At 42.6% G+C, this 13,727-nt stretch overlaps 1 protein-coding gene across 1 annotated transcript in view; it reads left to right on the top strand.

The window, feature by feature from the left end:
• Positions 1-312: 312 nt before the first annotated feature.
• LOC138611079 (contactin-associated protein-like 4) overlaps positions 313-13,727 on the top strand; it is a 72,379-nt gene continuing 58,964 nt past the window's right edge. The window contains exons 1-3 of the mRNA XM_069683989.1: positions 313-384; positions 7,050-7,197; positions 10,297-10,500. Coding sequence (XP_069540090.1) covers positions 328-384; positions 7,050-7,197; positions 10,297-10,500 — 409 coding nt within the window. The 5' untranslated portion in view covers positions 313-327. The remainder of the gene's footprint in view (positions 385-7,049; positions 7,198-10,296; positions 10,501-13,727) is intronic.

Here is a 13,727-nt window from a genome sequence, read left to right as displayed (position 1 = left end):
TTCAGAATGGTTTTTAAGATGTTTCTCGTGGTTCAGACAGTTTTCTTCTTTCCGCTTTATTGAAAGAAAACAATGATTTTGGCTCGGAATCAAAGGCCAAGCAGTGTGATTCATTTTTCAGCGTCTATCAAAGCTTATTTCTTCTCGTAACATAAGTTGAAAATCACTAATTCTGGTTTCTCACCTGCAGGAGCTGGAGGCTGGTCTCCCCTCACCTCAGACAGGTACCAGTGGTTGGAGGTCAACCTGGGTGAGCGGACCAAGATCACCGCTGTCGCTACTCAGGGCCGCTACGGCAGCTCTGATTGGCTGACGTCGTACCTGCTGATGTTCAGCGACACGGGACACAACTGGAAACAGTACAGACAGGAGGACAGTATAGGGGTGAGTTTCAATCCTTTCAAATTAGAGACGTAATTATAATGGCTCCACGTTTGTTCCTCAGGCTTGTACTTACTCCTCAGGGATCAATAAACATCATCATTTAGTTTTGTGTAATGAATAAGAAGTGATGTATTGTCGAGCAGCGCTGCGTGGCTCCTTCCTTTCCTGTACAGATAAACTCAGACATCATGAGTTTATCTCTTCATCCATTATGTATGAACCGATGCTGAAGGCTGCTGACTCTGCAGGCCTGTGCACATCACGGACACAGAGGCAGTCGACTGGCACGATTTTGCTTTTATTTTGTCTCTTACTTTGTATCACCTCTCTCTCTCTCTCTCTCTCTCTCTCTCTCTCTCTCTCTCTCAGGTGGCTCTGTCCCCTGAAGGTTTGGGGTGTGAACCTGTCTTTCTGTCTTTCTGTGTGAACTTTGCATTTTCTTCCTGGGCCTGCACGAGCCTCCTCCGGGTACTCTGGCTTCCTCCAGTCCAAAGACAGTGCGAGGTTAATTCACCTTCTTACAGGTGACCAATGCTGTGGCTCAGAGGTAGAGCGGGTTGCCCTTCAATTCAGTGTTAATTTCATTTAAAGATTGTGACTATAAACGTTCGTCGACGACCTTTTTTCATGACAGAGACGAGACAGTGACCAGCTGACAACACGTGTGTGTTGAGTCTAAAATGTTAGTGGTGGGCTCTCGGACATTTAAACTTAATTTGTTTCCCCCCTGTGGGCCTGACCTGTCTGTCGACATACAAACAGTGCATTCCTGTAACTGGCGTGTGCAGATCCCCCTGAATCCGACCCAGCCATACAGGTGATGATGTCCCAAAGCGGCAGCTCGACAACATCATATTACACAAGTAAAAGTGTACAGAGAGTGAACCTGTCACCTGATACTGCTTTGTGATACCTGTGTAAGGCTAATTGATTTAGTTTAAAGAGAGAAAACGTTTGGACTCAAAGTCATTACTTTTTTATTTTTATTGACTAAAACTGGACTCAAAAGATTTCATCGACTGAACATGTAAAGGTGACTAAAACTAATAAGTTTGTTCGTCTAAAGACTAAATCTAAATTAGCTGCCAAAATAAACACTGCTTCAATTAGAAGCTCCTCCTGTCTACATTTCGAAGTATTCTTGGGCAAGAACTCCAGTTATCCTACGTTGTGCGGATGATTAGAGGCCTCGCATGGCACTTGATTAGTGTATGAATGTGTGTGTAGTGTTAAAGCTCCTAAACAGTGGCGGCTGGCCAATAGAGGGCGCTAGGGCGCCGCCCTCCCTAGTGGAGAGTGTGTTTTCATTTTTATTTATTTTATTCTAAAAAACTAATATTAACAAAATTACTTATTTAAATATGTAATATATATATGTATATATAAAAAATATATATACATTACTTAATGTTCATCGGAAATGTGGGAAACAAGCGTGAGGCTACTCGTCTCTGAGTAGCCAATCAGGGACTGTTGCTGGGGCGATTATGAAATCGCCCTTCGGGTGAATTCGGTTAGTCTCGGTGGTTGAAGTCTGATCAGTGATGGAAATGACAATGATGGATGCTGACACGGCAAACAGCTCTGTACGCTCTCTTCTTCAAAGTCCGTTCGAGAGGAGAAGTTTAAGTGAAAAATTACGGATTAAAGAAACTGGACCGGATCAGCCAGATATTAAAATCAACCAACAAGCGAGTGAAAAAGGTAAAACCTACACCAGAAAGGCAAAATTCTTGAATAAATAAGATAACACAGACACATGCACACATGTTCCCCTTACCCATTTTTTTGTAGATAGGTTATATATATATATATATATATGTGTGTGTGCGTGTGTCTAATATGTGTGTGTGCAGTATTCTGTTATCTGGTTTTTTTTTTGTTTGGAATTAATAATAGCACTTTTTCACAAAGCACTGGTATCCTCTATTTTGTGTCAAATCGTAGTGGGATGGTTGTTAAAAACTGAGTATGGCACAGCACAGAGTATGGACGGGTACGTTTGACTTCATGTAAATATATATTTACCTGTTACACAACTTTTACCCAGCAGCCACCTGTTTGAGCATCTTAAAGGCTGAAAACATGAACAAATGAAAGTTGCATCCAACAAGTAGGATTTACAGAACTGCCTGAGCTCTGTCCTCAGTCTCACTCTGCTCATCTCAGTTTACTTCTCAATGTAAAGTCACATATTCAGTGTTTAGATGCACAAGAATGATCACATACAACAGTCCATACATCTTCACTTTAGAAGGTCATTACATCAATGCCTTTACAACAACCTCGGTCTAATGTTGACGGTGTTTGTACAAGTGAGTGTAGTGCCTTTTCCAGCACTGATCATAAGTCACAGCATGACAGAAACATGGCACAACACAGCCACGACGTGAGAAAGCTCAGCCGCTCTCTGTCGGGCTGATTAATGAAGAAATCAGTGAGGCTTCACTCCCCACCTCCTGGTGGACACTGCTCTCCCCTTCAGTGTTTCCTCGACCCACCGGTGTCATGTTGGGCTTGTATTTGTCCCACAGTCGTGATGGTACATGCTTCTGTTTGCAGCCACTGGAATACTGAGCAGTTTTCATCCTGTTGGTGTAGAAAGCAAACACAGTGACGAATCCAATATTTCTCCTGCATGCTCCAAGTGAGCCTAAAAGTGCAACAAGCGTGAAAAGCGTGATATTTTCCTGCTTTTTGCTTGGACGTCTTTTTAGTGTAAGAGCACATTTGTCAGTGCAGGAGGAGCTTTTTGATTAGAGGTCGGGCTGAGGCAATTTCCTCGTGTGGAGGGAATCCAGCTAATCTGAGCGCTGAGGAGCTTCTCTGAGAGAGCAGAGCTTAAAAACATGTTGATCTCACACATAAACTGAGCACAAGCCCAGTCTCATGTCAAAGTGTTTCTCTGTATTAGACAGTCCGCCTTTCACAGTCTTTCAGGGGAGAAATTTGATGGTACAGCTGAGGGATCAACGTCTACCCGGCTTCTGATTGTAGCTCAGAGGCCTGAGGAGCAGGGAGGAAATATGCTGCTCTCTCTTTTTCTCTTTCTCTCCCTTTTCTCTTTTCTCCGAAGCCTTTGGGTGATTGAAAATATAGCAATCCATCTTTTCTTTATTGTCTCTCTCCTCTTTATCGCTTTGTTTCCTCCTGCCTGCAGGGCAGAGGATGAGGACACTAGTGGTGCCCTTTTTCACTTTTCCTGTTCTTCTCAAACTTCCTCTCTCCTTTCATTTCCTTTTCTCATTTTCTCACGCTGCTTCTTATCACCCTTTTACTCTCCATGTGATTTTCCTTCCCTTTCATTTTGTCCTTGTGTCATTTTCCTTTTACATATTTTTCTGTATCTCTTCTGTTCTTTTCTTCTTCATCTTTTTATTCCTTTCTCCTCCTCCGTCCTTCACTTTCACATTTTATCTCTCTCACCGTGTCTCTTCAACTCTTTGCTCATCAAAGGGCCCTCTTTAAGGATTCGCTTCTTTTTCTCGAAGTAAATGAGTTTCTGTGCTTCACTCGGAGTCATTCTTTGAGTTAAAAGCCCTGCTGGTTGGCTCCTAGATTCGAGGAGACAATACACATAAAACCTGTCCTTTTCTTTAATAGGTAACTGCAACATAGCAGCACATTCAGCAGTGTGACATCGACTTAAAGGCGGAGGACAGGGTCACAAAGTGCACGGCTTTGACTCAGGAGACTGTTGTTGTCTGTGTCATGAATTTTGCAACCTCCCAAGTTCAACTTGTTGGATCACATGGTACTGAAACAATTTGCTTTGCAGATATGCCAGTAGTACATGGGCGGTGGTATAGGGCTTATCTGGGGAAGAAGCTTTGTGTACACTCACTGAATTGTACGACATGATTGTTTATGTATGGAAGCCCATCTCTGCCAGCAAAAGACAGATAATGTTAGATCAAAATGATGACTCAATATCTTTATGTCCATCCATCCAGCCATTATCTACACCGCTTATCCTGTTCAGGGTCCCGGGGGAACTGGAGGGTATCTCAGCTGGGCGAGAGGCGGAGTACACCCTGGACTGTTCGCCAGTCAATCACAGGGCTGACACACAGAGACAGACAACCTTTCACACTCACACTCAAACTCACACCTACGGGCAATTTAGAGTCACCAATGACCTTAACGAGAGCATGTGTTTGGACTGTGGGAGAGAGCCGGAGTACCCGGAGGGGATCCCACGCATGCACGGGGAGAACATGCAGACTCCACACAGAAAGGCCCTGTACGCCCGAACCGGGGTTCGACCCAGGAACCTTACAGCTGTACGGTGACAGCGCTGACCAATGCCCCGCTATAAGTCAAAATTATGAAATAAGAACCAAAAGTAAACATAATTTTCACATGATCAGCTCTGAGCACACTGAGTAACGGGAAAAAAGCTTCTAGACCGTAAGCATGTAATAGTATTGAGCTTAATTGGTGCCTCAATACACGATGTAATGCACGATGTAATGCATTTTTTTATTATGGACATAAAAGATTACCTGCAAACCTAACACTGTTTCTCCTGTATTGTTTCCAAATATCCCGGCAACACTGAATTTAAAATGAGGGCACTGAACAAACAGTTACTATCACTGCCACTGGATGCCACTAAGCCAAGCACAGGCTCCAGCTCCGTGGCTGGTGAGAAGCTTAAGCACCAAACAACAAAGAAAAAACATTACTTAGATCTGGTGTTGTAGCTTTTTACAGACGTCAACTGTCCATCAGTTTTAAAAGAATAGTGTCTGAGTCACATGACCAGGCAGGTTTTGTAGAAGCAGCTTGAGACAGCCGGTCCAGAAAGTGCATCTCAACATGCGAGGAGAACTAACTCCCCCCTCTCATGATCAAAGAGGAATTAATATTACGTGTCTAAGCTTTTCATTCAGCAGTGAGAGAGCTGGTTAACCTGCATGTCGACTTCAAGGCAGGGATGTAATTAGGATAGATTTCTGATGGGAGAGATGGAGAGAGAGAAGCAGAGGAAGAGAGCGATCCATCAGGCATTCAGGACGGAGTCAGGAAGAAAGAGATCAATTTTCTGTTCATCGTCCAATTTGTGCAGAAAGAAGATTTCAGTGTACGGCGGGTTAATGAACATAATCTGTACAGAGACAATTTTGCATTAAACTCTATGTTCATATACTGTAGGACTAATGAATAGATAAATAAAAAGATTTTTTTCTTCAATTGTTGTTGTTAAATTGTCAATCAGACTGTTTTTTGGGGTTTTTTTTTGAAGATGTTGTGGGTAATATCTTAAAATACCATGACAGCAAGCCTCTAAATCTTATTTTTATCATTTCCCATAAGTTTCAGGATACTTCCGGCCAAATTTCATACCCGTAAGACTACGCATGCAACTGTAGTACCTTACCATATGTATCTTTCAAAAAAGGGGGTTTTGGGCCCCCGAGACCAAACAGCCTCGAACAGGTCGTTATTATCTTGTGATGGTCCAATGAAAAGGGTAGCAAAAAACGTGGCTCCCGGCCTGATAGAAACAGGAAGTGAGAGGCAGCACAGGGCGGGATGAAACAGCCTGTGTCAACTTTAAAAAAGGGAATTAAATCTTTCTCAATAAATGGTCCACTCTTTAAAATATGTGCTTTTGATATATGAAGCACATTCTGCTGGTGTCATTTGTTACAAGTTAAAGTCCTGTATTCAAAATACGTTCTTCCTGAGTAAATTAATTTTCTGTCAGTTTATATGCTTCTTTTGCTTTTTCATGGGTTGGTATCTTTTAGATAAAAAATCAAATACAGACACGCACATCCCTCAGTGAGTGCTGGATCCAAAACTATCAAGTATATCAAAAATGGGAGCTCCCATGGGAGCTTCCTGTTGTGCGGATCTTGTTATATTTTTTTGGTATCTTTTAGATTCATAAGATAAAAAGACACAGGTACAGAATACATTCAAAGAAATAGTGTGCATTGAAAAACAAAGCTTTTGTTTCCATTGAAATGTTATCATAATCCTGTATTTACCTGAAGTTGGTGTTCAATTCATTTTGTGCGATACAGCTGTGGTATGTTTATACAGCTGCACATCAGGGCCTTCGTAGATTACCCAAATAGAATTACAGATCCAGGTGAGCGAGGACATATGGCGAGAAAACAAATACAACACAAACTGTCCAAGTTTTTTCTCTCATTAGTTTGTTAGTGTTTTCTCGTACATTAACCACTTTAAACGCAGAAATACTAACCCCTGATCCTGCTCAATTTCTTACCTAGAAGAACCCAACAGTTGTTAGTTGTACAGTTTTATTACTTATAGTTCAGTCAGGAGCACACCGAGCAGCATGCTACAGCTTTCCAGCGAGCGCAGTGCAAACCCCCCGGGTATACAGGGTGGGCAAAAGGTCCAAAGCGACGTACATCTGAGAGATAATACAACACAAGCAACAATCGGGACAGGCTTCAGACAAGAAAGGAACAGCCTGGGGTGGTGGAGCAGCAGCGGTGTGTGTGCAGCATTGTTGTAGCTGGGATGAACCCTGTGATGGGTGTGTTACCGATCAGAAACAATGATTCAATCATCAGGCTGACAGCTGAAGTAACACAGAGCTTCATTTAAGCTAAGTCAGATTTATAACTAACGATCGTGTGTGTAATGGAACAAGTCCTCATTGTGTGTTTCTGTGTTTTCAGTCTTTTCCAGGTAACAGTAATGCAGACAGCGTGGTTCAGTACAAACTGCAGCAGCCGGTGATCGCTCGCTTCCTCCGCCTCACTCCTCTGGACTGGAACCCCAGCGGGAGGATCGGGCTGCGGCTGGAGGCCTACGGGTGTCCTTACAGTGAGTCTTATCGTCTTTACTGGCAGACTGGACCCTCTAGAGGTGTCATCAAGCTGAAATACAATAGCACTGGTTTTATCTAAATGAGGTCATTTAGATAAAACCTGCAGCGGGTTCAGGTTTGTTTACTGTCCTCCTGGGAAATTCAGTCTGCATGGAGGATTTAAAATGCAAATCACTACACCTGAGTAATTGGAGCAAGAATCAACATCTCACCAATCAATATAATAAAGGTTTAATTTGCATTGAAACCAAAGAAACACTCATTACATATCACGGGAGTTATTTTTTTGTGATTACCCACAGACACAAAGAACAACTAAAGCTCCCTGGCAGCCTTTTCTTGGAAGTAATTTTATATTTCACAATTGATTTACACTCTCACTTCTGTGATTACAGAAACAGTGAAACTGTGTGACACACAGAACATATTGATTTAACAGTTTCCTTTGTGTCTGTTTGTTTTCACACAGCACGTTGGCAGCACTGTCCCTGCTATCAACACAACTTCACACTTTGTTTTCTTATTTTCTCTTTCTTTCTTTTTAAAGTTTCACTACAGTTTTCCAGTTCTTAATCATGGCTACATCCTTGGGAAATCATAGCTTAGTCTGTTAATATAAAGTAAATATTATCAGATCAAGTGAAAAAGAAAACAAATATGAAAATGTTACTGTTTTCCTCACTTACTTCAACGTCAAAGAGGGGATATTCTGCCATTTCACATTTTAAGATATATAATGTTACAATGTTGGATGTCAAAACTAAACGTGGGTGAAGTTTCACATTTCTAGGTAAAAGTATGTTAGAGTGATCCCCTGCTAAAACAGTCTCAAGCTGCTGTGAACGCTCGCTTTCAGACAGACTTCTCCAGACGCTTCACTTTGTGATGTCACCAAGTGGAGGAACTCTATATTTGGGCATATGCCCGCAACACGGCAGAACTTCCTGCCCCTGGCACAGTTCACGGACGCACCCACCCAGCAGCTCAGTCTGCCTCCAACACTTTTTTGACTCCACCGCTCTGCTCAATGGCTCTGCTCGTCACGTTGGTTCAGAATGTGCTGAAGTGTTTCTTTGGCTGTGAAGGGAAGACATCAGAGTTTACTTTTCCAAAGGACAGAAGAACCACACATTCATTCCACATAGAACTAGTGAAGTTTGGTCTTTGCCGACACCTCTGCAACACAGCCACAGGGTAGGAGGCGTGCCTTAAACCCCGAGTTCTGCCCCTCAGAAGGCTTCAGAGAGCTGGCCAATCAGAAGAAAGCGGACATGTAGAGGCGGGGTTTCTTAAAGGGACAGAGCTGATTGAGTCGTTTCAGGCTGTATGAGGGCCTGCACAGAGACCCAGTGTGAGAAACATGAGGAGCTTTTTTAACTGTAAATTATGCTAAGCTAATCCACAGGTATCACAGAGTGAAATATGAAGCTTGAAATTAGCATAATACCCCCCCTTTAAAAACATGAAGTTGTATTTCCTTGTCGTTTCTACCTCCTCTATACTCCTTAGGTTATTATTTCCACTACCTACAATGGGTTAATGCAGGCTTAAATTAAGAGTCTGTTCAGCACATGGCTACTGTTACACTGACTCTTTACACAGATACAAAGGACCGTAAAGAACTTGTCAGTTTCTGGATTAAAAACAAAGGAAATGTTTCCCTAAAAGACGACAGGCTGCTGGGCATGCTGTCCAAGTTTTGGGACATAAACAAGCACCAATTCATTCTTGGGATACTTAATTAAAGCGATCATTCTAATTAGATAAAAACAAATGATCAGATCAAACAAAATAATCTGGGACTTAATTAGTGAGCTAGTGTCTATAGCTTTACACTCAGAGGGTGACTCAGTGCTCTGGATCTTCATCTCGCTGCTCTGTAATCAGCAGGAAATATACTGTACAATCCAATAAGAGCATTACTGCAAGCCAAGTGCTGCGATTGTGCGCGAGTCCTGGCGTGAGGAGGACAAAGACGTGCCAAGTTAATTAAAAACATTTCAGTCAGATACATTAGTTGTACGGCTGAAAAGGAAATTGATGCTGAACTCAGCTGCTCTTTCATTCAGTATTTGCAGTCCGTTTACACACAACACACTCAACACAAACCGTGTGCTCAACTCCTCGAGTGAGACGCGAGGGAGACGCTAAGATGAAATGTATCGATGGAAAGTGAAAATAAATACACACAGAATCAGACGTTCCCTCTGCTGCAACTGTAGACTGTATATAAGGAGCGGTTGTGTACTTTGATCTGTAAAGTAAAGCCAGAGCTGAAGTGCCTTACATGCATTCTTTCTAATGGCCAGCAGGAGGCGACTCCACTCCAACTTCTCACTTCATTTATTTCCTCAGTAAATACTTTACTAATGATTTTATGATTTCATTCAGTAGTTTAAAGTCTTCTTCAATACAGCATGTTGTTCATTTATTATATTACAGTTCCATTTGAATTAAAACAGTCGATACGCCGGGGTATGCGTTTAAGGATGGCTATGTTGTGATTGACAATTCCCTAAAACGGCGACCTTGGCTGTTTATGTTCTAGTGTGTACATTTTGTTCACACACTACGGCATTTATAGCCTTGGCCTTACAATGGACCCTTAAATTACATAAAGTCATCAACAAATACAGACCCTACAGAACAGACCCAACAACAATAAAACAGATATACATCATTATCACAGTTACCATGAGTTACGGATGCACCTTGCTAACCAAGCTTGCACTAGTGTTAGCTGATAACTTGGCGTTTGTACACTCCGAGCTCGTTGCTAGCTTCACCCTTGCATCAAAATATGGTCACTTCTGTTTCCATTAATCCAACATGGTGACGGTCAAAATGCCAAATCGTAAGGCTGAATTTCTGTCCAGATGAGGGTGATTCTGAAGACATTTTTAAAGAACTTAAAACCTCAATCATCTTTGAGAAGTACTCTTTGACACATGATAAATTGTTGTTGACTTAAATACTCTGAAGACAGTATGTTCCTACAAACTGAACACACAGAACCTGTTCATCGTTACTGTTTTGTTGATGTTGTGTTTGATAGTGGTGTCTTGACTCTGCTCTGTCTCTGTTTTGTCTTCCAGCCTCTGACGTTGTGAGTCTGGATGGCAGCAGCAGTCTGGTGTACAGGCTGAGTCCCGGGCCGAGGCAGACGTCCAGAGACGTCGTCTCCCTGAAGTTTAAAACCCTGAGGAACTCCGGGACGCTGCTGCACGCGGAGGGAGAGGGAGGACTCGGCCTCAGTCTGGAGTTAGAGAGAGGAAAGCTGCTGCTGCTGCTCAGAACAGGTACACCACACCTGATGCTGATATCTACTATCTATATAAGGTGGAGGACAATACTTTAGATTGGTTGTGGTTGGGTGGAGACAGACGACACGCACGCTGACGCCTGATTGGTTTAAATCTTGGCTCACGCTCTGTTGTCTGCTTACAGCCATGATGGATGATTCCCGCTCACTGTAGCATGTGTTAGGGCCGGACTCTGCACGACTTGATGCATGGCTTACAGTCCATACAGAGGGGTGTGTGTGTGTGTGTATATAGGTGTTTGTGTAAACAGGGTTAAAGCAGAGGTTGTCAGGCTGCCATGCTGAATCATCACCATATGTCTCACCTCTCCTCAGGAACCCCATCTGGCGGCGGAAACTCCTTCTTCATCCATCCCTCCATCTTTCTGGCTTCCCTCCATTTCACTTCTCCCAAATGTTTTCCTCCCATCCCCTCCTCTTTCTTTTTATCTAAATCCCAGCATCCTTATCTCTCTTCATCTACTCTACTCCACCTGCCACCCACTTCCCTCTCTTCCCTACTTTTCTCCTCCTTCTCCTTCCAGACTCCTGCAAACTTGCGAGTTAACTTTCGCTTTCAATAAGAAGAGAAAGCACAATTTTTGAAGAAAGTTTATAATGACTACATCACATTAAACGCTGAGTGCTTGAAAAGAATCTTTGCATCACCTTTACAAAAGACCCAGACATCTAAGAAACGTCTGTATCACCGAAACAAGAGGATCACCTTGAAAAAGTGTCTCTTTAAGAAGACAGACTGTCAACTTCAAGAGAAACTCTGTTCCTCTGTTACACCTAAATTACCTGTGAATAAAGCGAACGAATGAAACAGAGTCTGTGCCATCTTAGAGAGCAGCTGTTCTAACTTGCAGACTGTGTCATTTTAAAGAAAGTCTGTCACTGTAAAGAGGGACTGCAGCCCGACGAGAGGAAATTAAAACCATCCATTGAAATTATAGAAGAGAATAAGAGCCACTCTCTCTGCGGTGACAGAGCGCACACCCGCTCTTCTTCTTCTCTTCTTCCTCTCTTCTTCTCCTCTGCGCTACATGGCTCCCTGCTTTTGTTCTCCTTCCTTTCTGTTCTAATTACAGTTGTTTGTTTCCACAGATCTCCCGTTGCTAAATTTATGCACATCAGAGGATGCTATTTGCCTTTCTCAGCTGTACACTCTTCATTTTGTTGTCCCTGACACACACACACACCCTTTTCATATTTCCCATTAACCATCTTTCTCTCATCCTTTGTTGTTATGTATCTCTGCCTTTGCATATGCCAACACAGTCTATTTTTCCTCGTGTGTTTTGTGTATTTTCAGCTCACTGTCCTTCAATTTTCTGTCCTTCAGTTTCCTACTTTATTCTTCTCTCTTCCACGCTTTCTCCTTCTGCGTGAGTTTTAAGGTTTCAGATGGTGTGATTTAGGTCATCTGCTGTGAGCATTGAGCATAATCACATGCATTGTCCGCGCTGCTTGGTTAACACTCACGCATCCAGCTCTGACAAAAAGGTTACGTGTGAGATATAAGCTGTGTCCCAGTTCAGGGGCTGCATCCTTCGAAGGATGTATTTGAAGGCTCCTTCAGATGCAGCCGACAAATGGCCATTCCCCGGGCAACGTATCCCAAGCGTCATTGTGTGCCAATTCAAACAAGATGGCAGCTGAGGAAAACACTTTTTAAATGTAAAAGTTTTTGGTGTCAACTCACTTGAATAGCTCGAGATAAAAATACTAAAACACTAAAGGGGCCTTAATACTTTAAATTATCTTTAAAATAATAGATTATGTGACATTAGTGATGTTAGCTAGTTAGCCCTAGCTACCTGTTGCAAGGTGACCGGAGTGGCGCTTTGTGACCAATGACAGATGCATGACACGTCTCCATCTGCTCTCCTTTAACAAAATTGATGCCAAAATAGTCCCCGTCACGGTGCTGCCATCTTGAGATGGTGACGTCATTTAGCGCCAGAGTAGTGATTGTTTAAGTTACGTCTACTCTCGCCGTTCCTCCTCTACTCTGCTAATCCGGAACAGATCAGCTGCAGGAGCCGTATTTGTCAACAGAGCTGTCAATCATGAGGCCACACCCCCTTTTAATAGCATCAAATAGATAATTAAAACTTATCTTGTCAGAAAAATAAACACTTGGACATAAATCAGCATGATAAGAACTAACTATAATGACAGAAACCATGTTAAAGAAAAATGCATTTGATGTGTATTTTGATTTTATAGTTTGACTCATGTCCCATCTGTTAACATGGAGGGGGCGGGCTTTATGAGCTATACTGCAGCCAGTCAGCAGGGGGCGACAGAGAGGGTTTGGCTTCACTTTTAGGGAGCTGTCATGTCAGTGTCAATGTCTATGCTTGTGACACGAGGGTAAGGGCGGGAACAGCAAACAGGAAAAGCTCCGTAGTCCAGACTGTCTCATTTCAGTTCAGCCTTAGCGGTCTACACGGCTTCGTAAACTTCTAACGCAGGCAGGAAGTCCGCGTCCTTCAAAGGATGCAGCCCCTGAACTGAGACACTGCTGTAGTCTGGCATCGTGTGTGTGAGTTCTGTAATCTTTGGGATGAATTAGCAGATTATGTCACTGAAGAATTCTCTACTAGAAGTAATTGAAAGGTATTTAAAACTTTGTGCTTTCATGTTTTGTTTTTGTATTTGTGTAACTCAAAGATGAGTTGTTGTCAGAGATATAACAAGTCTACTACAGCTACTTGACTTCTGCTTTCTCTTTCCAGTCCCTCACGCAGTAATTAGGTCATCCATCCCACAACACACTCTACCATAAAGCTGCCCGTCTGTCTCCACTACCTCTGACAACATAATAATTAATATCATTAAACACATCTGATTTGTTTGAGAGTCCTGCCATCGCCCCTCTCATGTTGATTTCATTCTCTTTCTACTCGTCCAGACTTTAATCCAGTAAATCATCACAATAACTTTGCTGACAGGACAGACTTCCACTGTTTCATGCGGCCCCGGCCTTTATTTCTCTCTCTGGATGAAGTTGTTTTCTCTCATCCAAGCTGAAGACAAATATATTTCTTCTTGTCTATCATCTTCCAAACTGTCTGTGTGTCTCTCTTTGAAGTTGTCCCTATAGAATATCTGATACATTTTTAATGGCTGACAGTATTCAGCTCTTTCTGCAGCTCCTTCCCTCAGCAGAATCACAAAGTTTCTCTCGCAGTACTTAGGGGGAATGGATCCACT

The sequence above is a fragment of the Semicossyphus pulcher genome, unplaced genomic scaffold, assembly GCF_022749685.1.
Source record: "Semicossyphus pulcher isolate SPU_LCO1_2020_fin unplaced genomic scaffold, fSemPul1.0.p SCAF_7, whole genome shotgun sequence".
In the NCBI taxonomy this organism is placed as follows: Eukaryota; Metazoa; Chordata; class Actinopteri; order Labriformes; family Labridae; genus Semicossyphus; species Semicossyphus pulcher.
This window is presented reverse-complemented; position numbering and strand designations above follow the sequence as displayed.